Source organism: Hyla sarda, chromosome 8 (genome assembly GCF_029499605.1).
Source record: "Hyla sarda isolate aHylSar1 chromosome 8, aHylSar1.hap1, whole genome shotgun sequence".
Taxonomy (NCBI): domain Eukaryota; kingdom Metazoa; phylum Chordata; class Amphibia; order Anura; family Hylidae; genus Hyla; species Hyla sarda.
In genome coordinates, this window is record NC_079196.1 from 64,310,025 (window position 1) to 64,336,523 (window position 26,499).

At 42.3% G+C, this 26,499-nt stretch overlaps 1 protein-coding gene across 6 annotated transcripts in view; it reads right to left on the reverse strand.

Moving 5' to 3' along the window:
• ZNF385B (zinc finger protein 385B) overlaps window positions 1-26,499 on the reverse strand; it is a 628,650-nt gene that overhangs the window by 148,804 nt on the left and 453,347 nt on the right. For all 6 annotated transcript variants that reach the window (XM_056536591.1, XM_056536595.1, XM_056536592.1 and 3 more), the window contains one exon: window positions 495-637. In XM_056536591.1, coding sequence (XP_056392566.1) covers window positions 495-637 — 143 coding nt within the window. The remainder of the gene's footprint in view (window positions 1-494; window positions 638-26,499) is intronic.

Genomic DNA, 26,499 nt, shown 5'->3' on the forward strand with positions numbered 1-26,499 from the left:
CCACTCTAAAGCATGGATCCCCCTTCTAAGACATCCATATATCCTTGTCCTAATGGGACAAACCTTCTAACCTGAGTGTCCCCAAGTCAGTCTGCAAGGCCCACCAACATTCTGGGTTACTCCATTGGAATAGAACAGGGAAAATTGTAATCCTGGACTGTTGGTGGGCCTTGAGGATTGGGTTGGTGACTTCTGCTCTGGCCTTTACTTTTCAGCTCTTATGATTGTGTTTAGGCCATTTGAAAATGCATTACGTATTTCTCTAAAAAGGAAATTCTTAATTTGTCTTTCATAATAGTAGAAATAAATAGAAAGTAGAGTTCAAATAGATGTAGTGGATATAATTCAGGTCACATCAGACCTTAAACTTTGTAGATTAGCATGTTTCAATAGATCATAGGATATATAAAAAAGTTTTGGTACTGTCAAGTAATGCCTGTTAAAGTTGTGGATATACACATATAATATAATGTAGTTATCAAGAATGTACTTACTGTGTTGAAGTTTGGGAAGAGTCCAACAGCTGGACTATTTTCCATTGGGAATGACACAAAGGGCTTCATATCCAAGGACGGTTGAACCATGAGGCTGGGAGTCCTGACTAGCGCTGGGAGAGCGGTGGTGTGACATGTGCTACCTGGCAACATAAAAACAGTAACATTAGAAGTACAAATAGCAATCAGTTGTTAATAGAAAGACATATGAAAGACAAGAAAAGAAAACACAGAGCGCCTCATAGAGTATTATGCTTTGTTACAAATCAGCTAAATGGTAAATTTTGCTTTTTTACTCCACATGATTGACTAGTGCATTCATAGCACTTAAGGGGAATTGTTGCGCAACTGGAGCTTTTTTCACCTTTTCTTTGCCTTAATAGAAAGACAAACCTTTTGGGAAGTGAATCCGTTCATGAAAAAAAAAGTTTTGATTAAGGTGTCTATTCACACATACAGTATTCTGCACAGATTTGATGCGCAGATTTGATGCGCAGGATTTCAAGCTGTGTTCAGTCATTCAGTTTACATGGAGATCTGCAGCAGAAAATCCTGCACATCAAATCTGCGCAGGATACTGTACGTGTGAATAGACCATGAAGGGAGCTTATAGGGGTTTGATTTTTTTCTGCACAGAAACAGTTCAATACTTTAAATTGGCTATACCTGGTATTGCAATGGCTGCAGTGGTGACACGTTTTTCCCCAGCAGAGGAAGTGGGGGGCAGCGGAGGGCAGCAGGGACCTGGTGCCATCAGAACAGCAGCAGAAAGGCAGTTTGGCAGGTAAGAATGCTTTGTTTGGTATTTTTAGAGCACCTTGACTATTTTAAAAATGCCATACTGGAATACGCCAATGGAATAGAACTGAGCTGCAATACCAGACTTAACCAAAGAACAAGAGTGGCCCTGGTTCTGGCAATAAAAAATCTCAGATAACCTTTAATTAGATTTGAAGAGCTGCAGACTTACATGTTGAATTCAAAGAAACAGAGGCCAGCGCTTGTTGCATGTGGACAAAACGTGACCTCATGATTCCAATTCCACCAAAATGATTAGAACAATAAAAATATGCATGCAATGCACAGCTTGTCGTGTTTTGTGGTTACCCACTTTATCAGAATGTTTTTGATGAAATTAACCACGAAACGTGTCAAGCTGTGTATTACACATGCATCCTTATTGTTCTACTAATTTTGGTGGAATTGGAATAAGGAGGTCACATTTTGTCCACATTCTACAAGCGCTTGACGCTTTTCCTTTGGATTTTGCACTATGTGCTCTGTGGATTGCCTTCCAGGCTCTGGTACAGCTCATTACCTTCTTCTGTGTTGATACCTTTTGAATTAACCATATTTTGGAAAACTAGTGAATTCATTATTTTGAAGGAAAGTGAGTTTGTATGTTATATATAAAACAGGGTTTCTAATGGATTTCAGACTTTCGAGAATACCAACTGCAGGTGCCCTAAAGTCTATACCTGTGATCTCTCACAACAGAATGACCTAAGATGTTTCTCAGGATAAAACTTTCAACATCAGCGTGATATTGGTCTTAGGCGAACAATCAATATGATATCACAAAGCAAATGAAACCTGACTTATATGGGGAAAAAACTCAAACACAGAGATTTTAACAGCTGCCATACATTCTAAAAATGCCATACATCCTTAGTATGCCCACCCTGGGTCGAACACTGATATTTTAGACATTAGCAACAGAATTGAAGATATAAATAAATCACGTAAATATGACATAAAAGTCCTTGAGAAATTTGGATCCAACAAGTTGTCTATACATTTTATAACTACTGATACTTACTAATATCTTTTTCTGGAAATGTGCCATAAAGGTTTCCACTATGCTTCTTAATGTATCGCTTATTTTGCTTTACTATTTTGAACCAAGTAATGATCTATTTATTGTATCTTAAACAGATTTGTAAATTATTTCTATTTGAAAATCTTAATCCTTCCTTAATCAGCTGCTGTATGTTCCACAGGAAGTTCTTTTCGAATATCCTTTCTGTCTGACCACAGTGCTCTCTGCTGACATCTCTGTCCATTTTAGGAACTGTCTGGAGCGGGATAGGTTTGCTATGGGGATTTTCTCCCACTCTGAACAATTCCCAAAATGGACAGAAGTGTCAGCCTGAAAAGAAATTCAAAAAGAAAATAACTTCCTCTGGAACATACAGCAACTGATAAGCACTGGAAGGATTAAGATTTTCTTAAATAGAAGTAATTTACAAATCTGTTTAACTTTCTGGCACCAGTGAATGTCAATTTTTTTCCCAGTGGAGTACCCCTTTAAGTTTATTTTCTGTATACGATTTTGTGGGCAACCATTGTACCTGAGCTTTAGAAATCTGCTTTACAGGAAATGGATCATAGATACCAATATCCAGGAAAGGACACACATTGACTTATATGGAAGACCTATGCAGAGGTCATTGTAAATGGAGAGGGAGGGGGTGGGCTAAGCATTGACCAGTCATGAATTGCAGATCCAATGTAATCAATGCAGAGGTGCCATCTTTCATTGTAATCTTTTAAAGAGAATACTAATAAAAAGCTTCCTTTACAGAGCAAGAAGAAATGGCTTCTTATTAGGCTTAAAGGGGAGCTCCGGTATTTAACTTCTTATGGGATAGGGGTCAGGCAATACGTTTCTGATCACGAGGGGGGGGGGGATCTGACAGCTGGGACCCCCCTGCCTAGTGCCTCGGCTCTTTCCATGCATGAAACAACCACCACTCCATGCACGGATCGGTGTCGAACGGTGTATCTCCAGCTCTCCCATACAGATGCACGGTGAAGGCATGTTGCTTTGTGCATCATTTGAGATGGATGCTGGCCTGGAAGTGGCGGGGGGGGGGGGGGGGGATTCAGCAGTCAGACCCCTCTTCCCCTACGATCAATCACTTATCCCTAAGCCCCATTCCTTAACCCCTTAAAGGGGTACTCCGCCCCTAGACATCTTATCCCCTATACAAAAGATACAAAGGATAGGGGATAAGATGTCAGATCGCCGGGGTCCCGCTGCTGGGGACCCCGGGGATCGCCGCTGCGGCACCGCGCTATCATTACTGCACAGAGCGAGTTCGCTCTGTGCGTAATGATGGGCGATACAGGGGACGGAGCAGCGTGACGTCATGGCTTCACCCCTAGTGACATCACAGCCCGCCCCCTCAATGCAAGTCTATGGCAGGGGCATGATGACCGCCACGCCCCCTCCCATAGACTTGTATTGGGGGCGGAGCCGTGACATAACGATGCTCCAGCCCCTGTATTGCCCGTCATTACGTGCAGAGAGAACTTGCTCTGTGCAGTAATGATAGCGCAGTGCCGCAGCGGGGATCCCTGGGGTCCCCAGCAGCCGGACCCCGGTGATCTGACATCTTATCCCCTATCCTTTGGATAGGGGATAAGATGTCTAAGGGCGGAGTACCCCTTTAAGGACTCAGGGTTTTTCCATTTTTGCACTTTAGTTTTTTCCTCCTTACCTTTTAAAAATCATAACCCTTTCAATTTTGCACTTAAAATTCCATATTATGGCTTATGTTTTATGCCACCAATTCTACTTTGCAGTGACATCAGTCATGTTACCAAATAATCCACGGCAAAACAGAAAAAAAATTAATTGTGCGACAAATTGAAGAAAAAAATGCCATTTTGTAACTTTTGACGGCTTCCGTTTCTACACAGTGCATTTTTCGGTAAAAATTACACCTTTTCTTTATTCTGTAGGTCCATAAAATTAAAATGATACCCTACTTATATAGGTTCGATTTTGTCTTCTGGAAAAAATCATAATTACATGCAGGAAAATTAATACGTTTAAAATTGTCATATTTTGACCCCTATAACTTTTTTATTTTTATGCATAAGGGGCGGTATGAGGGCTCATTTTTTGCGCCGTGATCTGAAGTTTTCAGTGGTACCATTTTTGTATTGATTTGACTTTTTGATTGCTTCTTATTCATTTTTTTCATGATATAAAAAGTGAACAAGAATATCCTATTTTGGATTTTGGAATTTTTTTTGCGCATACACCATTGACTGTGCGGTTTAATTAATGATATATTTTTATAGTTCGGACATTTCTGCACGTGGCAATACCACATGTTTATTTAAATTTTTATTTACACAGTTTCTTTTTTTAATGGGAAAAGGCGGGTGATTCTTACTTTTATTAGGGAAGGGGTCAAATGATCTTTATTAACTTTTTTTCACACTTTTTTTTTGCAATGTTATAGCTCCCTCTAAAGGCTATAACACTGCACTCACTGATCTTCTACACAGATCACTGCCATGCAATAACATGGCAATGATCAGTGTTATCGGCGGTTGATTGCTCAGGCCTGCATTTCAGGCTGGGAACAAACAATAGCAGATCAGATGCACCGGAGGGAAGTAACAGACCCTCCGCTCGCGTTCTAGCTGATTGGGACATCGGGATTTCATCGTGATGGTCCTGATAAGCCCGATTGAGCTGCCGGGAGTGTATTTTTTTTTTACTTTAGACGCGGTGATCAACTTTGAACACTGCATCTAAAGGGTTATATGATTGGTGCTGCAAGGGCATAACAATTGGTGCCGCACGCTATTAGCCCAGGGTCCCGGCTGTCATTAGCCGCCAGTACCGACCCACTATGACGCAGGGTCACGGCCTGACCCTGCGTTATAGACCGGGACCAGGCGCAGGGCATACAGGTATGCCCTGCGTCCTTAAGAGGTTAAGAAGTTAAGTACCGGAGTTCCCCTTTAATGGCCACATTTTAAAAATTTCAGGTGTAAAGACCCTAGAAACACACCATATGGTTGCTAGCATCATGGAAAGGGAATAGAGGTGGAAACAAAGTCACAGAGACATGTCAAAGGTTTTGATTGATTGGGATCTTAAGTGCTGAGACCCAACCCCCCCCCCCCCCCACCAATAAGGAGAACTGGAAGAAGATCACTACTGATCACTTCTCCTTGCTCGTTCTTCTGATCAGTGGGGATGACCTTCATGGGTCAAAACTTGCGACTTATCAAAACTTTTTTTTGTTCATGACAAGTACATGTATTGTCTTCTCTATCTCTTAGTGTCCCCTGTTACTGTTAGGGCCCATTCACATGGCAGAATATTTGCCCAAAGAAATTCTCCTCCTTGTTATGACAAACGTCTCCTTATTATCACAAATACAACAGAAAGTCTTAGCATAGTTTTAGGCTAAGATTTTGGGGTCAGTTTATGATATAGATAGTACATTGGAAAATGAGAAGAAACATCAACAACAATTCTTAAAAAATATGTTCTACATAAGAACAATACAATATTTTCTGATGATGAATTCCCTTTAAATGTCTAAAACTGTGTTAAATCCACAAAACATGTAAAGAATCAACGGCTCCTTCCAAATAAGTGGCGTCTACATTTTTTACCAGACCATTATCGCATTGTTGCATATTGTTGCTATGCTACCTGGGCTGAAAACAAGTGCACTCCTCGTGGAGCAGGAGAATTCCCAAAAGGGAGATTATTCTGAATGTAACAAAGTGCCAATTGGGTTATTCTTGGAAGAGGAACGTATCTACGCACTCCCCCAGCTTGTCAGACAAAGAATGCACTATATTTAGGATGCGACTCACAACTTTAATTATAAGTAACTATTGAAATAAAACGTAAGCAATCAAATAATATAAAAAAGCCTGAAACATTCATTATAGGGACATTCTCGTATAGTACGGAAAATAATGCTAAGTAATTGGCTTCCTTAGCAGGATTCAGTAGCTTTTAAAGTAGAGCTCGTACTTAGCAAATACATTTTCATTTCACTCAGCTCCAATGAAATTCATGCGTTGTAGATTAGAATTATTCTGGATAATTATCACTCATCACAGGATTCTTTCATTTCATAATAACTTTGCAAATAGCAAAGGGAAAATAATAGGTATTAGCAATTTTACTCCATTAAAAATATGATTATGCTTTGGAACAAAATGGAAAACATATAAGCAGAAAATTAGTTACATTTGCCCTCCTCTTTGTTGTATCCCCATCCGCCAGTGAACTACATGTCTCAGTAAGCACTGGAAAAACATATCATGCGTTTATAGCTTTGCTCCTGCCCCCCTAATATTGTTGTGAAAAACAAGGCAAACAAACAATAAAAAGAATATCATATTTTTCTTCAGTTGCGAGTGAAATAAGCATCAAGGACTTTATTTAGGTAAGATAACTTCATATGTAGAGATGAGCGAACTTACAGTAAATTCGATTCGTCACGAACTTCTCGGCTTGGCAGTTGATGACTTTTTCTGCATAAATTAGTTCAGCTTTCAGGTGCTCCCGTGGGCTGGAAAAGGTGGATACAGTCCTAGGAGACTCTTTCCTAGGACCGTATCCACCTTTTCCAGCCCACCGGAGCACCTGAAAGCTTAAAGGGGTACTCCGATGAAAACCTTTTTTCTTTTAAATCAACTGGTGGCAGAAAGTTAAACATATTTGTAAATTACTTCTATTAAAAAAATCTTAATCCTTCCTTCCTGTTTCTTTTTGGAATGCTCTCTGATGACATCACGAGCACAGTTCTCTCTGCTGACGTTATAATAATAATAATAATAACGCTTTATTTATTGTTATCCTTAGTGGGATTTGAACCCAAGTCCCCAGCACTGCACGGCAGCAGTGCTAGCCACTGAGCCACCATGCTGCCCTTAGCATACATCTGCTATGCATCTGCTATTCATGGTTGCTAAAATGGACAGAGATGTCAGCAGAGAGCACTGTGCTCGTGATGTCATCAGTGTTCCAAAAAGAAAGGAATTTCCTCTGTAGCATTCAGCAGCTAATAAGTACTGGAAGGATTAATATTTTTTAACAGAAGTAATTTACAAATATGTTTAACTTTATGCCACCAGTTGATTTAAAAGAAAAAAGGTTTTCACCGGAGTACCCTTTTAACTAATTTATGCAGGATCAACTGCCGAGCCGAGAAGTTTGTGACGAATCGAATTTACTGTAAGTTTGCTCATCTCTATTCATATGTCATAAAACCGTGAATCACAGCTATAGTCCCAATTTAGAATCAAAGTAAAGTAAAGCCACTTATGCCATGAAAACCCATTTATTCCAGTTGAGGAGCCTCTTGAAGTTCCTGATCCCCAATTTAAAATCAGTAGCATGGCCCCTAACTAGAACCTGCCATGTACAGTGATCCCTCAACTTACAATGGCCTCAACATACAATAGTTTCAACATACAATGTTTTTTTTCTGGACCATTGTAACTTGAAACCAACATACAATGATGGGGACAGTCCAGATCCGTGAGACATGTCACAACTGGAGGAACTGACCAATCAGAATGAACATTTATTGGTAAATCACCTGTATTACTGAAGTGTATGCAGTGACTGGTGTCTGGTAGCGCCCCCTACAGTACAGGGAGGAACTACAAGTTCTGTACTACTCCTTACCTGTGCCAGGGTTAGCTGCTCCTTGACACCAAGTAAGGGTGGCTCCATTTGGGACACTGTGTGTACTGTGTAGGACCCTGAAGAAGCTTCTGTCCTCTACGTAAACCATTGTTTCCCAACTAGGGTGCCTCCAGCTGTTGCAAAACTACCACTCCCAGCATGCCCGGACAGCCAACGGCTGTCCGGGCATGCTGGGAATTGTAGTTTTGCAACAGCTGGAGGCACCCTGGTTGGGAAACACTGACAGACAGTGATTTACAGCTCCCAGCAGATCTTTCTTACTTTTATATGTAAGGATTTGCTTTATCTCTATTAGTTATCTACTTATTTTTCTTTAATCTTCATCTTTTTCCTATTTTTGGATGACATTTTGGGGCTTCAGAACCAATTACCAGGTTTCCATAGAGTTCTGGTCTCAACATACAATGGTCTCAACATACAATGGTCGTCCTGGAACCAATTAATATTGTAACTTGAGGGACCACTGTATAATACTTCTCATCGTACAGGACTAGGGACTGTGTAGGCCCCCTCAGGCTCCCTAGACAAGGAGCAACAGCAAATTCTGTATCCCCTTTAATTATGATCCTGAAATAGCTGTTTCACACAATCATAATACCCCCATATTTTATAGTCTGGATTATGGCCGCAGCAACCATCCAACTCTCCCCTTCTTGTTATTAATACTTGATGTAATTCCCCTTCATTGATTACGCTTAGTTTAATTCTTTATAGTGTTCCAGAAGTAGACAAAAAATAAAGATGTAGCGGGTTGAATTTGTAAAAATGTAGCAATGCTTAGCGCAAGTTATCAGTTTGCTGGAATGCATTTACTAAAGGTACCCATACACCTTAGATTTAGTTTGGATTAACCTGCCTGTCCAATGTGTATAGCAGCCTCCTGATTGTCCCCCGACCCGATATCGGTGAAGAAAAGGGTTTTTACCCCTTGGCCTTATTGTTCTGTGAGAAATAAAAGATGTCTGGCTGCAGCTTATCCCCCCCCCAATGTTTAGCCATGTCGAATGTTCATGTGTTTAGGTAAGATCAGGAGAGAGAATTGAAGGCTGAACAAGATGGCTGTCAGTTATTGAAATTGTGTAGCTACCTTAAAGGGGTACTACCGTGGAAAACTTTTTTTTTTTTAAATCAACTGGTGCCAGAAAGTTAAACAGATTTGTAAATTACTTCTATTAAAAAAATCTTAATCCTTCCAGTACTTTTTAGGGGCTGTATACTAAACAGAAATCCAAAAAGAAATGCATTTCCTGTGATGTCCTGACCACAGTGCTCTCTGCTGACCTCTGCTGTCCATTTTAGGAACTGTCCAGAAAAGCATATGTTTGCTATGGGGATTTTCTCCAGGTCCTAAAATGGACAGCAGAGGTCAGCAGAGAGCACTGTGGTCAGGCCATCACAGGAAATGCATTTCTTTTTTGGATTTCTCTTTAGTATACAGCCACTAAAAAGTACTGGAAGGATTAAGATTTTTTTAAGAGAAGTGATTTACAAATCTGTTTAACTTTCTGCCACCAGTTGATTTAAAAAAAAAAAAAAAAAAAAGTTTTCCATGGTAGTACCCGTTTAACTCATAGGTGCTGTGTGATCTGGGTTTAATACTCTCAGCCAGAGCATCATAGTATTTAGTTTCAGTGGTTTGGTACAGGCTACCAAGTTTATGGGTCCTTTTACATGGGGCATGTACTGAGTGAACTGCGGATACCCACGATCAGCCGACAAACAAACAAATGCTGGTACATCAGCTGATCACATGGTTTTAACGGGAGAAAAAAATTCTCACATCACTCTGTGTAATATGTAAATGTGCGGCCGACGAGTGATAGAAGTAAAGGGACGCACGAACAATCACTCATCTAGGAGATTGATATTTGTATCGGACAGGGGTTGGGCTTTTTTTTTATACAGTGTCTATAGTTAAATATTACATTATTGTAATTTTTGTACAGTGTCACAATATCCTAGAGAGCTGTGTATATATTTACTGCGGTTTCTGACAACAATAGACTGTGGAACAATCTTGCTTTGCTACAGTAGGTCATAAAGCAATATGGAAGTGGAGCAACGAGCAAAGTTTGGCATACAGCCACACTAGGCTCACAAGACAAACACAGGAGAATATAAAAACTCCATGTAGATGTTGGTCTAGTCAGATAAGACCCATGACCCTAGTGGTGCAAGATAGCAATGCTAAGCAAAAGGTCACTGTACTGCCCATATTTTATTAAATATAATATATATATATATATATTTGTGGTCAAGGCTTCCCATAATGGATATGAACTTACCTAACCTTATACTAACAGCGGTCTGAGGTGTGCCATAACCGCATGAGATGAGGGCCCGCCTATAGAGGGCATGCCCTGTTGTGAAAATATGATAAATGAGGGAGGGTTGGGTGGGAATAACGCCGCACCCGCCCCGAGGTACAGGAGCCCGGGGTTTATGTAGTGTCCAGCCCCTCCCACAAATACAGCCCATTGGGCTTTAATACTTGTGGTCAAGGCTTCCCATAATGGATATGAACTTACCTAACCTTATACTAACAGCGGTCTGAGGTGTGCCATAACCGCATGAGATGAGGGCCCGCCTATAGAGGGCAAAAGACAAGCCAGAATAGGTAAATATATATAACCTTTATTAATTCACAAAACTAACACCTTAAATACATCTGACATTTCTTTCTCGGGGTTTGGAATGTATCGAGCGTAACAAGCCGACTTCCATCTACCCAACCTCTTTATTACATGAGCGGGCACCTTGTGCTTTGACGCGGCCGATGCTGCACCTATCCTGAAGGAATGGCCAGAAAATTTCTGCGGGTCTAGGCCTAGCATGGTGAGTAGAGAGCGAATAGAACTAGTGAAAAGACTAGTTGACAACGGCAAACCATCTACTGCCAGTAAAGGCACCTCGGGACCCACTCCGCGTGTGATATTCATGAATTGATCCAAGACCCTTACTGGGCACCACTTGTTACCCGAGAAAAAATAAGTAATCAAAACCTCCGATTTGGATGTCTTGGTACTTAGCAGAGATAAAACATATCTATCTCCAACTCGCGATAACTGTTGCCTTAAAACTGGCCTGCCCTTGACTGAACTAGCTGTCACTTCTCCAGGCCTGAGAAAACCATAAAAAATTAAGTACATGGCTGATTTAATCAAAATGCTGCGTGCAACCCCCAAAGGTGCTGTATCCAACAAATCCGATAAGTTACGGAATATTTCACCTGAAATGGGCCACCTAGCCCCTGCCCTGACAGTTGGGGTGCTGCGAATACCGCGCAACACCGACTTTATCGCATGTACCGAAAAAAGTGAAGGCCTGCTTGGATATTCCATGGCCAGGAAGTGCTGAATACCCGCCAAATATAATTTGATAGTATTGAATGAGAACTTCTTGGTAAAATGACAAAATGAAATGAAACAAACTAAATTTGAAACATAATCTTCTTCAGGATTAGAAAACTCTGCTATAAATTTGGTATACCTGTCCCACGCAAGATTATATGCTCGAGCAGTGCTAGGAGCCAACGAGCTCATCATTAGCTTCCGAGCCAGTTGTTTGTAAAGACCTAATCCATGCTGAGAAGTTGAAATTGTGGTACTGGCCACCCTCGCGTATCTGCCCCCGGCATAACCTGAAAGAAAACATCAAATTTTAGCCTAGATAACGCATCAGCTGCTATGTTCCTACTACCTTCAATATGTACAGCCGAGAAATGGAAATTAAATTGTAACACGATCCAAACTAAACGTCTTAAAAACCTCATTACTTCTGCTGACTTAGATCTCCCTTTATTGACAATGTCCACAGTGGCCGAGTTGTCACAAACAAAAATCACCGACCTATTGCACCAGTACTCCCCCCAAGCCTGCGCTGCCGCCACTATGGGAACGATTTCAAAGGTAGCGGAGCTGTCCGTGAAACCAGGAATAACATAAACCTGCCCCGGCCAGCCGCTAGCTATCCATCGAGAACCCCATATAGCAGCAAAGCCCACGCTGGATGAGGCGTCTGTGAATATGCGGGGAGAATCGGAACCAACAACAGGCACAAAGAGAGACACCCCCTTCCAGTTTGCTAGAAACTGCTGCCACATGAGCAGATCCGACATAGCTGGATGACCCAGGTGCACTATGCTGTCCTGGAGCGGAGCAGCGGCCACCAAATCTAACAACCTAGAAATGAAGGACCTGCCCTGGGGAATTACCCTCATGGCGAAAGCCAACATCCCTAAAAGACTCTGCAACTCTGCTTTGTTCGTGACCCGGGACCTGACGAACTTATTAACCATGTCTCGGATACGTGATAGTTTATCTGCAGGCAATCGGGCCTCCATTTTGTTAGAATCTAAAATTATCCCTAGGAAAGTCAGAACCTTGGTCGGACCTTCCACCTTAGCGGGGGAAACTGGAATTCCTATCTGACTAAAAACCTCAAGTGTCTTTCCCAACTGCCACGGAACTTGCTGAGGGGGCTCTAACAACAGAAAATCATCAAGATAATGAATAACGTTGCTACAGCCAACAGCGTGTTGTAAAATCCACTGCAAAGCACAAGCTAACTGATCAAAAAGCCATGGACTGGATTTGGAACCAAATGTAAGTTTTACCGCAAAATAATACAGTTGTTGCCACTTCACCCCATACCACTGCCAAAGATCCTTTTTTACTGGCAACAGCTTAAAAGCATCCATTATGTCTACCTTGGACAACCATGCACCTGTACCCAACGTTAGCAACATCTGGATTGCTTGGTCAACGGAAGAATATTTCATAGCGAACTCATCTGAGGGGATCAAAGAATTAATACTGGGTATGACAGAGCCGTGCGGTGCTGACAGATCGAAAATCAATCGTTTTTTGTTACTGAACTTCCCTGAGACAATACCAATGGGGCTGACCCGCCAATCTTGAAATGGAGGTACTGAAAAAGGACCAATCATGTAACCTTTATCAACTTCCCTATCCAGCAACTCTGATACTGACATAGGGTCATTGGCCGCTGATAATAAATTATTACATTCATATGTGGATTGTGGAAGAGCTACTAGTCCTGTATGGAAACCGCTGCTGAAACCATCCAAAAGCCAATTTACCCATTCTAAGTTGGGATGAAATTCAAGATACCCCTTCAAGACATGCATCTGTATGACACCTAAATATGATGAACCACCTTTTATTGAGCACAGTGAACGGGGGTGAGCCCGAAAACACTTAAGACAAACATGTAACAGTCTACACTGATTGTAATTGCATGTAGCTAAATTATAATTATTACAAATTTGGTTTTTACCCAAAAACCTAACTGGTCTGCCCAATTTATCAACCGATTCTGTGGCCCTGTTACCAGCATATGAGGTACCTGGTTTACTTGCTGACGCCTCCTCCTGCGCTAAATTGCACCATGCCGTGGCATGTGATATAGATTGACATAACGCGCATGACGGGGCCCTAAGCCCCGCAAAATGCCGGCAAAACAGCTCCGTGTCCAGTTTGGACCAGTCATAAGAGTAACCATGTTGCGCAAATGCCGCTGCTGCTTTTGCTGAAAACGACTTATGATAATCGTAAAAGTAGGTCCCTCCATATTTATTACATAGGTCTGCCATATTAAATAGGTAAATATCCAATTCCTCCCTCCTAAGAGGTTTTGCCGAGCAGACTACATCCCTGAACATGCTAAATGCCACAATGAATTCAGGAAAAGATAATTTCCTATTCAACCTGGCGTCTTTGCTCCTCAGCACCACAGACAACTCCCCGCAGGCAATGGTTCTAGTATCTATCATGTCCTGGGTGGCAATGAGCAAAGACGCCAAATTTACGTCCCTTCCCTCCAAAATGTCCTTACGCACATTGGAAGGAACAAAATACGCTGGTGCCACCCTAGGAGGTACCAACCCCCTACCTGAATCCGTACTGCACCCTGGTACCGGCACTGCCACCTGCATACTGTTAGCAGCTGGAACTGGGACAACGGCAGGCACCAGGACACCTGCTGCAGGCCTCTGGGCATTGTTGCTCTCGAGACTGTCCAACCTAGCCTGCACAGTTGATAGGGAGTCCACCATAGTCGCCATTAAGGCATGCAACTGTCCCAGGGAAGCTGTAATGGGATCCTGCTGCAGACTGGTCCCTGGCAATGGGTCAGCCATCAGTATCTTATATAATTCGGCTTTTCGTGCGGAAGCCGGAAAAGGAACCCCACGCTTCTTAAGTTCCTCCATCAGTTTTGGGATGGTCCATGTGCGATACGAAGGAGCGTCGCCCCCCTCAGACACCCTGGATGGGGTATCCAAGACGGACAAGGACTCCTCGATGTCTGACCCATGAGACATGCTTGAGTAGGTACCTAGGTGCTGCTGATGTAATCGAGTAACCACCACTGATACTGGACCTGTAATTACTAAAGGAGAAAAACCTGACCGTAAATGGAAATATGCGTACACTAAGTACAACGTAAATAAAGATATTGCAAATCGATCTGAAAACGTGTCAGAAAGCCAACCAGAACCTGCCGCAATGAGGTTGCTCTGAAGAAGAGTCAGAAACAACAAACAAGTAATAACAACCCTCGAGCTGAAGGAACGAGTCAGGCAACAGGGTACCGAGAAATTGACTATATAACTACGTGACGTGCGTAGTTAGGACTGACATACCATTCGTGGCAGTTACTTAGGATAACTGCTGGTGTATAAGCATGACTACCGAAACGAGATTTCTGCCAGACCCAACAACGTGCCGGGTCATCGTCAAGATATAACCAATTGTTACGTAAAACTAGACATCCCATACACATACAATGTGCTCTACTATACACATAAACATAAGCATATACATACATACACACATATGTGCATACCTGCATATACCCGCCTGCATATATACACACAGATACCTACACATACACACACATATATGTAAAGAAAACATGTGCACACCCACGTGCCTATACCCAGACCATACACATATATCCCTGCCTGACCCATACCCATACATATACGCACACTTATGTATCCCCACAGCTTATTTACCCATACGAGCATATACACATATATATATATATATATATATATATATCTATCCATATCCCCCCCCCTTTTTTTTTTTTTTTTTTTATATATTCTATTGTTTGCTCTGAAGACGTGTCAGCAACAACAAAACGTACGCCCGACAGAATCAAAAATAACCTAAAACCATGTGACCTACCCGAGGTAACTTGTAGCTGAACCAACCAGGAGGAACCCCTCAATGAATCACCTGAATCCAGGACCCACCGAATCTATATGTACACACACAAACTAAATAATCAACAGAAAATCACGCCTAACTCTGCAGAAATGTGACAGATATGATGCAAAATAAACGCTGTCCCCATTTTAAGTAATCTATAAACCTCCAGAGACCCCTACAACAGTGTACTAACTATATCTGCCAAATCCAACGCAGATCTGGAAAAACCGACCTGGTGGATGTTCTATAGTATATTAACCCCTGTGTTAGCCCATGTAAACTGTCTTAAAAGCTGACTATGAAGTGACATGATATATTCTAAGTATGAGTGCCTGGCTGCGGGAGCCAACACCATCTCACATGGCAGTAGTGCCCCCCCCCCCCCCCCCACAAAAATAAAAGAGAAACCTTCAATAGACCCACCTGCAATGGGACGTACAAATGACTCGCGGTTATGCGGTGACCAAAATGACTAACCACCACCCGAACATAACACAATATCTACCTATAACTGTCTTAATGAAATAATCCCTGATCTCAGGAATACCCCGCACGTTATGGACGGACGGCCCCGAGAACGAAGCGGGGAAAACTTGTAGTGGGGCGGGATACGACTCCCGGTGCATACCTAATGAAGGCCCGTAAAAGTAACTCCAATATGCCGGCCAGCCGGCACTTACCCTCCACGCGCCGCCAAACACCTGACGTGACACTCCGCAGCCGAACGCCGGAGCAGGAAACCGAAACCGGAAACAGGAAACCGAAACCGGAAGTGACGCGACGAGTGAGCTCACTTGCAGCCACACAAGGAAAACTGCAATAACGCCGCACCCGCCCCGAGGTACAGGAGCCCGGGGTTTATGTAGTGTCCAGCCCCTCCCACAAATACAGCCCATTGGGCTTTAATACATATATATATATATATATATATATATATATATAAATCTGTCTCTTCTATGTACAGTGGTCCCTCAAGTTACAATATTAATTGGTTCCAGGACGACCATTGTATGTTGAAACCATTGTATGTTGAGACCAGAACTCTATGGAAACCTGGTAATTGGTTCTAAAGGCACCAAAATGTCATCCAAAAATAGGAAAAAGTGAGGATTAAAGAAAAATAAGTAGATAACTAATATAGATAAAGCAAGTCTTTACATATAAAAATAAGAAAGATCTTGTGGGAGCTGTAAATCACTGTCTGTGTCAGTGTTTCCCAAGCATGGAGCCCCCAGCTGTTGCAAAACTACAACTCCCAGCATGCCCGGACAGCCGAAGGCTGTCCGGGCATGCTGGTAGCTGTAGTTTTGCAACAGCTGGGGGCACCCTGCTTGGGAGACACTGGTCTATGTAGAGGACTGGAGCTTCTTCGGGGTCCTGTAAAAAAGTAACATGGAGTCGCCCTTATCTGGTGTCCAGAGGAGCAGGTAACCCTGGCACAGGTAAAGTGTACAGAACATGTAATACCTCCCTGTACTGTAGGGGGCGCTACCAGACATTAGTCAGTGCATACGCTTCAGTAATACAGGTGTTTTACCAGTAAATTGCCCATTCTGATTGGTCAGTTCTTCCAGCCTTTGACACGTTTCACAGATCTGGACTGTCTGTAGCATTGTATGTTGAGTCTGGTTTCAACTTACAATGGTCCAGAAAGGACCATTGTATGTTGAAACTATTGTATGTTGAGGCCATTGTAAGTTGAGGGATCACTGTATCTTGTTCTGCAGGTTCTGTTTTCCTTCTTATATTGCTCAATAATGGAGAAGTATCAAATAGACTGAAATGTAAGAGAAATGTCAAACATTTATAGTTTTTTTCTATGTAAGGTAATAACAACATGACGTAACTTTGCCAATTGAAATATAACACAATGTTGCCGCAGACCCTGGCTTCTGACACATATTGCATTATTTTCCTTCCAGCTACAGAAAAGAAAAAAAAAGAATTCTGAGATCTTTGTGCTCTGCTCAAATGAACTATGATTAAAAGCAGCAGGCGATATATTGCCATTATATTTGCTGGAAAACAGTGTAATCTGAAGATTAAATAAATTCAAGTATTTATCATGCGCCACTTAGCAATACATTAGGCTAAAGAACCATTTTACCCTGCACTGTATACCCCCATGGAGAACATAATGTAGGGTGCGAAATAGCAGTAGATGATAGCAGAGAATGATCTGCAGGGCCTACAAACTTTAAGGAGTGCTCCAATTGACCAAGTTGCTTTGGGACCCCTCTTACCATGGGGCTAGAATAATCTGTCTGTCACTCGATCCCAAGAATTCCAGGTTCATACACAACCCCCCTCCATAGGGATTGAAAGAACACCGACATAAAAATCCCTGTCTTATGCACTGATCCTCTAAATTCTGCTGTTGGCAAAACAAAAAGTGTAATAAAGGGGTACTCCGGCGCTAAGACATCTTATCCCTTATCCAAAGGATAGGGGATAAGATGCCTGATCGTGGGGCTCCTGCCGCTGGGGACCCCCGTGATCTTCCACGGCGCACCCCGTTAGAATCAGCCCCTGGAGCGTGCTCGCTCTGGGTCTGATTACTAGCGATCACAGGGACGGAGCATGGTGATGTCATGGCTCCGCCCCGTGTGATGTCACGCTCCGCCCCCTCAATGCAAGCCTATGGAGGGGGCCCTTTGGATAGGGGATAAGATGTCTTAGCACCGGAGTACCCATTTAAGACAACCGCTCTCAACATGCCTTATTGGAGCATATGGACATCATAGATAGGTATTCTCATTCCAGTGAGCTCTAAAGAAGCTGGCCTGTCTATTAGATGGTTGGTCATTCACTAAGAGATAGTAGTTTCTAAGAACTACTTGCCACAATAGCTTGCGCAAAACAGAAAAAGAAGGATAATTCAGGTTTATTGTGCCAATGAGGCTTCCATCTTCAGAGGTCTACAGATTGCCTCCTTTCTGATAAGGGCTTGGCTGTGGCTTTGGCTGTGACATGCATGTTCTATGTTTTGTTTGCAGCCGTATAGGGTTTTTTAGATGTAGCCTACCGAAGACCCTCATAAGACGGGACGCACAAATGTAAGGATTGCTCAGAATTTTTTCATGCCATTGTAGAATAAAAGAATAAAAAGGAGCCCTGTTATGTGGGAAAGACAGCTGAAAGATAGATTATTGGGGGGGGGGGGGGGGTGCACTGGACAAGTACATGAGGAAGACTAAATGATGTGTAAAGAATGCAGAAGTGGGGTCGAGGGTAATATTACCCCCTTACAATGACCTTTAATATGAATAGAACCTGCATATTTGTACTGGGGAAAAATGACAAAGTTACCCAGCAATTCCCTTTAAATAGAGTAACATTTATATTCTCTAAAGTCACACTAGAGAAGTGTTCTATTAAATTACATGGTGGCTTTGTAATTAGGAAATGTAGCATCCTTTGTCCTCCAAGACAAGCTGGTGACCTGTGAGTGCATATACTGTTACAAAACACATAAAGTATTCATTCCTAGACCCTGGGGGTATAGTAGAAGAGTTGTGATAAGTCACAAAGGGTTTATAGGTACAAACATCACTCACAAAAGGTTGGACAATGAATACATAATCAAACTTAGATGAAGAAGCTTAATGGTTAGATTTAGCTAAGCCACAGAATACAAAGGCTTTGTGTTGATGAGCAAATCTGAGATCAACATTAATTAAGAATTTCTTCACTTTCATAAAAAGGTTAATAAGAAGGACTTCTCCACAATCAGCTCTTAAGCCACGAATTACAAAATACAGATAAGACAGAGACTCAGACACCACACATTTCTAATAAGGTACTTGTATACTGATAAAGCAGCAACACTTTTTCTTCTTTATGTACTGGAGCTACAGGCATTCCTTTGTCTGTTGGAAGTGTATCCATGAGTGAAGGAGTTGGTCGAACCTGGGAATTTTGCCTGATGCTCTGGGTTGGAACCATGGATTCAATATACCTGCATCCTCCTGCTATTGCAATGATCCATCCATGGTGCCCCAGGTCTCTTTACAGACTACCAGCATTGCCGAATGCATATATGTCTATGTACTGTGACACTGTGGCAAGGGAAGGGTGTATTTCCCTAGCTAACCCTGGAGAAACCTCCACCTGTGGCCTAATTAATGAGGTAGCAGAAAGGGGAAGTCTGTTTAGAAGGAAGTCAGACAGAATAATTGGGGCTCTCCCCGGAAGACAGCAAGGTATCTGTGGGGGGAGGCAGGGGTCCTGGTGAGAAACAAACAGCCTGAGCTGTGAGTGGCCCCAACAGTGAAGTGTGGACGAGACACACAGCAGGCGTTGCAAACGCTGTGTGTCAACGGTGAGTAGAAGGTTGCAGGAGGCATAAGTTTAACTGGCCGGGAAAAGCCCACCAGTTGATGTGTCAGGGCATGCTGGATTGTTTAGTTAGTGACTAGACGGTCTAGGGTTTTGTTTGTTCCTGTCTTATGTTGTTTTTATATGTGGGGTACAAGAGCAAGGCTGAGCCTGTGGTGAAAGCGTTGCTAGAGGTTCTCTCAGCTAAGGAGACAGGTGGACGGGCCACCTGCCCAGCGCAATAGCAGTAAGTCATGTAGTTTTTTTTTAAAAGATGGGTCAACGTTGAAATGCCATTGCTCAGAGCAACCTACGTGGACAGCAACCGGTTGTCGCCAAGAAGGATGCTATAGTGAGCATCTTGATGAAATTGACTGCAGTTCAGCAAGAGGATGTCTTCACACCTGATGATCCTCTGGTCAGGAGGCCAGAAAAGATGAATGTGAGGATCCATGAGGTGATGGTGGGTGGTATCCATGTACATGGAACTGGACTGTCACCAGGCTTTATCCAGAGTCATGCCGAACATAATACCATTTGTAACGATTCGACCAGAATCTGGTAAGACTGTTCTAATTGACTTTGAAACCTGTTATGGGACAGTGAGCCATGTATGAAGGTGTGTGCCGAGCTTGAGATAGAGATTATACTGGGCAGAGACTTCCCATATTTTTGGCAGTTGTGGAATGGAGTGTGCCAGAGAAATCACACACAAAGGTTCCTGAGGTAATGATGGGTGGTGTGTCACTATTTGACTGTGTGAACTGTCCTGTAAATTTTGAACATGTGCAATGTGATACTGTTTTTTGTCAAAAATGCATGCCTATGTTTAGTAAAGAAATGTGTTCTGCTGCCAACTCTGACAGGACAAAAGAAAACCTGTGTGAGCTGGTAGTAGGTGGTATAAAGATGACTGCATTACTAGAGCCGTGGGGTATAATAAGCCTGGTGAAGCCGGATCCTGTCCTAGTGTCTATACAGGCAGTTATTTGTGGCTATAAAACTGTTAATGTCTGTTTTTCTACTCCCTATGATGCTGTGAGTCACAAGGTTGCAATAGAGCTCTCCTTGGTGTATGATGTAGTACTGGGGACGGATTTCCCATTTTTTCAGTAGTTATGGGAAGAATGTCAGGTAACTAGAGGGGGTACACCTGATAGGCCCACAACATTTGATTTGCACCACACACTAGTTGAGAAATACTTAAGCTGACTGAACTGCTCTACGTATCAGAACATCAACATTGAAGGGCCTTTTGCACAAGTTGATTATCGGCTAATGAGCCAGTTATTTCTCCGTGAGGAAGTGATCAGCTGATGAATGAGCATATCATCCTGCAGGCCTATAATCATGTAAGGAACTTACTTCTCTAGTGCCCATGACATCGGCTCATTCAAGGAGATTAGCACAAATAGAAGCGAGCTATCTTGGCACCAGAGAGGTATTTATATTATGGGCACTGATGGGCATCTATGGATCACGCATACAATCCAGCTTGGCGTTGCTCCCGTAAAAAAACCCACAACTGTAAGTAACTAGTATATAGACAAAGTAACGTAGCACTCACCCACTGTTTTGTTCAAAGCTGAAGAACTTTATTCGGTCATCATATAGTGCAGGAACAACGGGGAAGTGGAGAATAAAACAGCTCGCTCAGGGAGAGCACGGGGAGCGATGGCTTTGTTTCGCGGTCTTACACTGCTTGGTCACACCAACTTACTCCCTCCCCCAGAGACCATGTCTATTTAGAGCGGTTCTGTGGCAGGGTTCTGGCGTAGGCATGACCAAGTGTTGTAAGGCTATGTTCACACTACGGATTTCCCGTGGAATTCCACGAGCGGAACTCCGCGAGCGGAATTTTGCGGTGTGAACTTAACATTAGTGTGAATGGGTCTCTGTAAGACCTGTTAACACTGCAGAATTTCCGCGGCGGACAATTCCTTCGCTGAAATTGTTCCGCGCAAAGAAAGAGCATGTTCATTCTTTGCGCGGATTCCGCGAGCACTGCACAGCCGTCAATGGTGACGGCTCAGTTCCCCGCGGCCCTAGCGTCGAAGCTGCTCCAGCGGCGGCCGCCAGGCGGAATCCCCGCTCGCGGAATTCAGCGAGCGGAGATTCCGTAGTGTGAACAGGACCGAAGACTGCGAAACAGAGCAATCACTCCCCGTGCTCTCCATGAGCAAGTTGTTTTATTCTCCACTCCCCCGTTGTTCCTGCACTTTATGATGATCGAATAAAGTTCTTCAGCTTCGAACAAAACAGTAGGTGAGTGCTACGTTACTTCATCTATATACTAGGCACTTTCAAGGAGATCATCATTCTTTTATATGCAATGGTGTAAGGAGAAAGCACATGGGGTTGCCATTGCCATCACCAAACTGGTCTGCTAATCTACAGTCAGGGACTCTGGCTCTGCCTCTAATGAAATACCAGGGAGGTAGATTTTAGCCAAGTACTGGCAGTTCGTCATTGTCTGTGATTATTTTATTCACAGACAATGAACTTTTGTTTGCCATTTTGGATCACTCTGGCTTTGAGTCTTGACTAAATTTAAACCCTTGTTTGCTGCTTTGGTTCATCAGTGCTCTCCTGGCTTTATAACTTTGCACAATAGTCAGGTTTACCCCTTGGCCTGCTGCTTTGGTTTATCTGTGCTTTCCTGGCTTTCTGACTCTGGACTGTATTCAGGTCTACCCCTTTGCCTACTGGACTGTTTTAATGTCCTCCTGGTTTTACCTATGCCATTTGACTACTCTCTGTCTGTCCTGGATCCTCTTGGTTTGTTTGCAACCATTAACCTTGCACCATCTATGTCACCTGACTCCAGAAATGCAACCAGGATCCCTAGCATCAAATACCATCCTGCCCAGTAGCATAATCTGGTGAACAACAAGGGGTAGCCTTAGATCTTTTTAACTAGTTTGGTGTTTAAAATTTTTGGTAGCTTTCATCTTTCATAACACATAGTTCATTGGCAGCACATGTCATGACCGGGGTGGACAGGGAGAGTAAGCCCTCAGCTGTCCCTAGAAACACTTTCCCTACCTACTTGCCCATCCGCCCTAAATGGCAGATCGACAACTTGGAGCCTGTCACTCCCTGCGTTAAACTGCATTGGGCGTAAAGGTAAACAAATAATACAGTACATAGATGGGAGCAGGTCAGAAACATAACGGGAAAACAACCAAACAACCAGATAAAACAGACAGAATATGAATATACAAACAGGGCAGGATATAGCGTACTAACATACAGTTCAGAAACCGGAATAAAGATAAATGGCAGATATGAATAAATGTACAAGACTAGATATGGAATAAGTATTCCAGAAGATGCAGGGGATGACCACAGGAACTGAACGTAAAACACTAAACAGACCAGGAAGAATAGAACACTGTTCACACTGGACACTGAACAAAGAACAAACTAGACTCCCCACCCCAAATATGGAGGAAGATCAATATCAAAGCCAAATAGACTACTAGCCAGCGGGCACACTCCACTGTGTGATCAGGATACTGGCTTAGAAGGAAACATAAATATAATACATGGAACACTAGACTGAGAACATGATGGGTCTGAAAGACTCCACAAAAGCCAAACTCCAAAACATGGAGGAATACAGGTCAGGATACAAAAAAGGAATATTCCAAATGCAAACTCCATAACATGGAGGAATACGGGTCTGGACTCTAAACAGGAATACTAAATACAGAGCACGGGTACAAGCAAGACTCACAGTGATATCATAACAGGAATCAAACCATGGTTAAAACTCAGACATTAACAGACATAGTCAGAGTAAGAACTAATTAACTAACATAACAAAAGGTAACCACTAATAACCAGCACAGAGTTCAGCAGAGCTTGGGTTTAAATAGCCCCACCTGAGTTCTCATTGGCTAATCGCATCAACTATTCCCTAGCCAAGGAGAAGAGCACAGAAAACAATTCATGCAAAAAAAAACTAAGTCTGAACAGGGCCTAAAGCAGAAAAAAGCAAAAACATTAAAATGGACATTACAGCACATCTTCCTGTGTATGGGGGGGGGGGGGGGGGTGCTGCCAACAGTAATGAAAGTGAGTCCTTTCAACGAGTGCCGGTCATAGCTCATAATAAACAGCTATTTGCCTGTGTAAAAGGCCCAATTTGGTTTACAGGTCCTGGTTAGGGATCAGTAGATAATATTTACTGATAAATACATTGACTTCTATAGGGAAAATGTATATTATCTATTTATCTCAAAGATTGTTTGCTTCTGTCAGTTTGATTTTCTATAACAGTGATATTTTTTTATACTACATACTGTATATATCAATGCAAATATGTGTGCACATGCAGCCAAGCTTCAGACTGTCTAGATACAGTTGACTGGCTAAATGCTTAAAGGAAAGCTAAAACTCTGAAGCTTGAAATGAATACACAGAACTACAATGCTCAGCCCTGTTAGTGGCTGTCAGTTATCTTCTTTGTTTTTAATATCCAATATATGAAAATAGATGAGAGCGTTGCTCTGGGTCATAATCCACCGCTACTTTATCAGTGATAGAAATGTTACGTTTCTTTGAACACATCCAAACTGAGCTTTTTTCTTGCTTATGGCAGCTGGTTTCTATAACGCCATTTTCATATCAATGAAGTATCAAGCAGTGACTCAGATATGAATGTTGATGTGATCAACAAACATTTCTTCAGATGTATCCATCATATACAGCTCTGTAACAGATCCAGAAACTTCTTTCATAGTGACAGCTACATTATAATAAACCCAAAGCAGATCACGTCTCCTTCTTGATGAAACAAACCTGCAACATTCCCTTGAACTGAAAGGGGTACTCCGCCCCTAGACATCTTATTGCCTATCCAAAGGATAGGGGATAAGATGTCTGATTGCGGGGGTCCCGTCCTTGGAGCGAACTCTGCTCCATGATGCGGGGAGGAGGCTCGTGATGTCACAGCCCGCTCATGATGTCATGGCCACGCCCCCTCAATGCAAGTCTATGTGAGGGGGCGTGACAGCTGTCACGCCCCCTCCCATAGACTTGCATTGGGGGTGTGTGGCTGTGACATCACAAGCCCTATGGCACTGCACCCCACACACTAAACGAACGCTGGTTGCAGCAGGGAGATCGCGGGGGTCCCCAGCAGCGGGACCCCTGCGATCAGATATCTTATCACCTATCCTTTGGATAGGGAATAAGATGTCTAGTGGCGGATTACCCCTTTTATGCCATTTACCCGACACTAGTAGGAGAAAGTGTAACAGAAATCACAATTGCGCCTTTATAATTTTAAGGCTATTTGCATTTACTGTTAATTATATGGTGATATGCAGCCATTTATAGTGTTAGCCCCAATGGGCCCCAATGGGGACATGAACCAATGTGAGTCATGACTTTCTCTGTACAGCACTGCAGATTGCACATTTTTAGTGAGTCAACCAGTAGGTTCACTTCTTAAACTGTGCATGCACCAGGCAACTTTTAGATTAATGGAATTTGACATTTTCAATGTATAGCTAAAACCATTCACACAGCTCACTACTGGAAGTGAAGAGGCAACAGTGTGTGGCTGCGACCAGGTAAACTGGCTAATACATTTTAACAGAGAAGTTGGTTTTGTTTACATCAATGTTCACCCATATATGTATTTTTCCTTTTAATAAAATCCCTTTAATGCCTGGGAACCCAAATGACTCTTAGTTTGCCAATGTGTGTTTTTATTTTTGTTGATATATATATATATTTTTTTTCTCTGTATATAGTAAATGCCTTTTCTTGGATTTCATATTTCTTGGACCTATTTCTTGGCCCTATCGAAATATACAGATGGTCTTTCACTGATAACAATGATCCAGTATCTAGTAAAGCACAATAAAAATATTGAATTGTTCCACTGCTTGGAACTTATAGGACCTACAGTAAATATTGAAGACATAAAGCCAGAGGAATTGACATGATAACCATAGAAAAACTCTAGATAAAGGTTTGAGGTCTTTATATAAGGTCAGATATTACGGAATTTTCAAATCAAGGCTTTAAGAAAACTTTCAAATCTGGCATCACAATGGTTAATGGACTTTTCCTGTTTTACAATGGGATCTGATTGTCTTATAATTCACACAGACACAATAAAACTTGACAACATCCATAATGTTTACGAACTTCCAGAATCACAACCTACATAAAACCTTACAGGAAAGCAGCCAGATGTTTATCGCGCCATTAATGCTTCTCATGTTCAAGGGGAAGTTCAGAGAGAAAACTGACTGTTACACATGACTTACGAATAGGTTGATATATCAATCTCCTGTAAATTCATTTCAATATTATGTGAACTCAATTTACCATTATTACCCTTTATTATATGACATATAATTTACGGAGCGCGACTCGGCTGTTTGTTTGCTCTGAACTGTGGGAAGAAGGAATCATGCCGTAAATCTTTCTGCACTGTCTCTTTTTGTCACTTTGTTTCTCATTTATCTTCTGGGATGTCAGGTTCTGTTTATTAATGAGGAGAATGTCATGTACTTCAAGGATGGAAGCTATCTCTTCATGGTGGAAAAGAAATTGTATCTATTGTATCTATAAAGTAAACTGATTGCTGGCTAATGGCTTCCATAGCATTAATATGGGTGTCCGGCTTTTTGTTCTTCACTTTCGGCTATCTATAGGCCCCATTATGAGTTATGTATTTTTTCTCTGTTCTTGCAATAAGCAAGAAAGACTGTCAATGTTGAACTTGTTTCCAGCAGGACAAGCCTGCACTATAATGTGATATCACTTTTCATGACTAGGAGTAAAAAACTGATCACGTCACCCATTGTCACAATGTAAGAAGACCCCAGCAGCAAAAAATCCATAGCATTCAATAGGTAAATCTGTAGTGGAAAAAAAATGCATCAAACAGTGTATTTTAGGGAGAAATTTACTACGGTTTTCTACTACCCAACTAATTTACTAA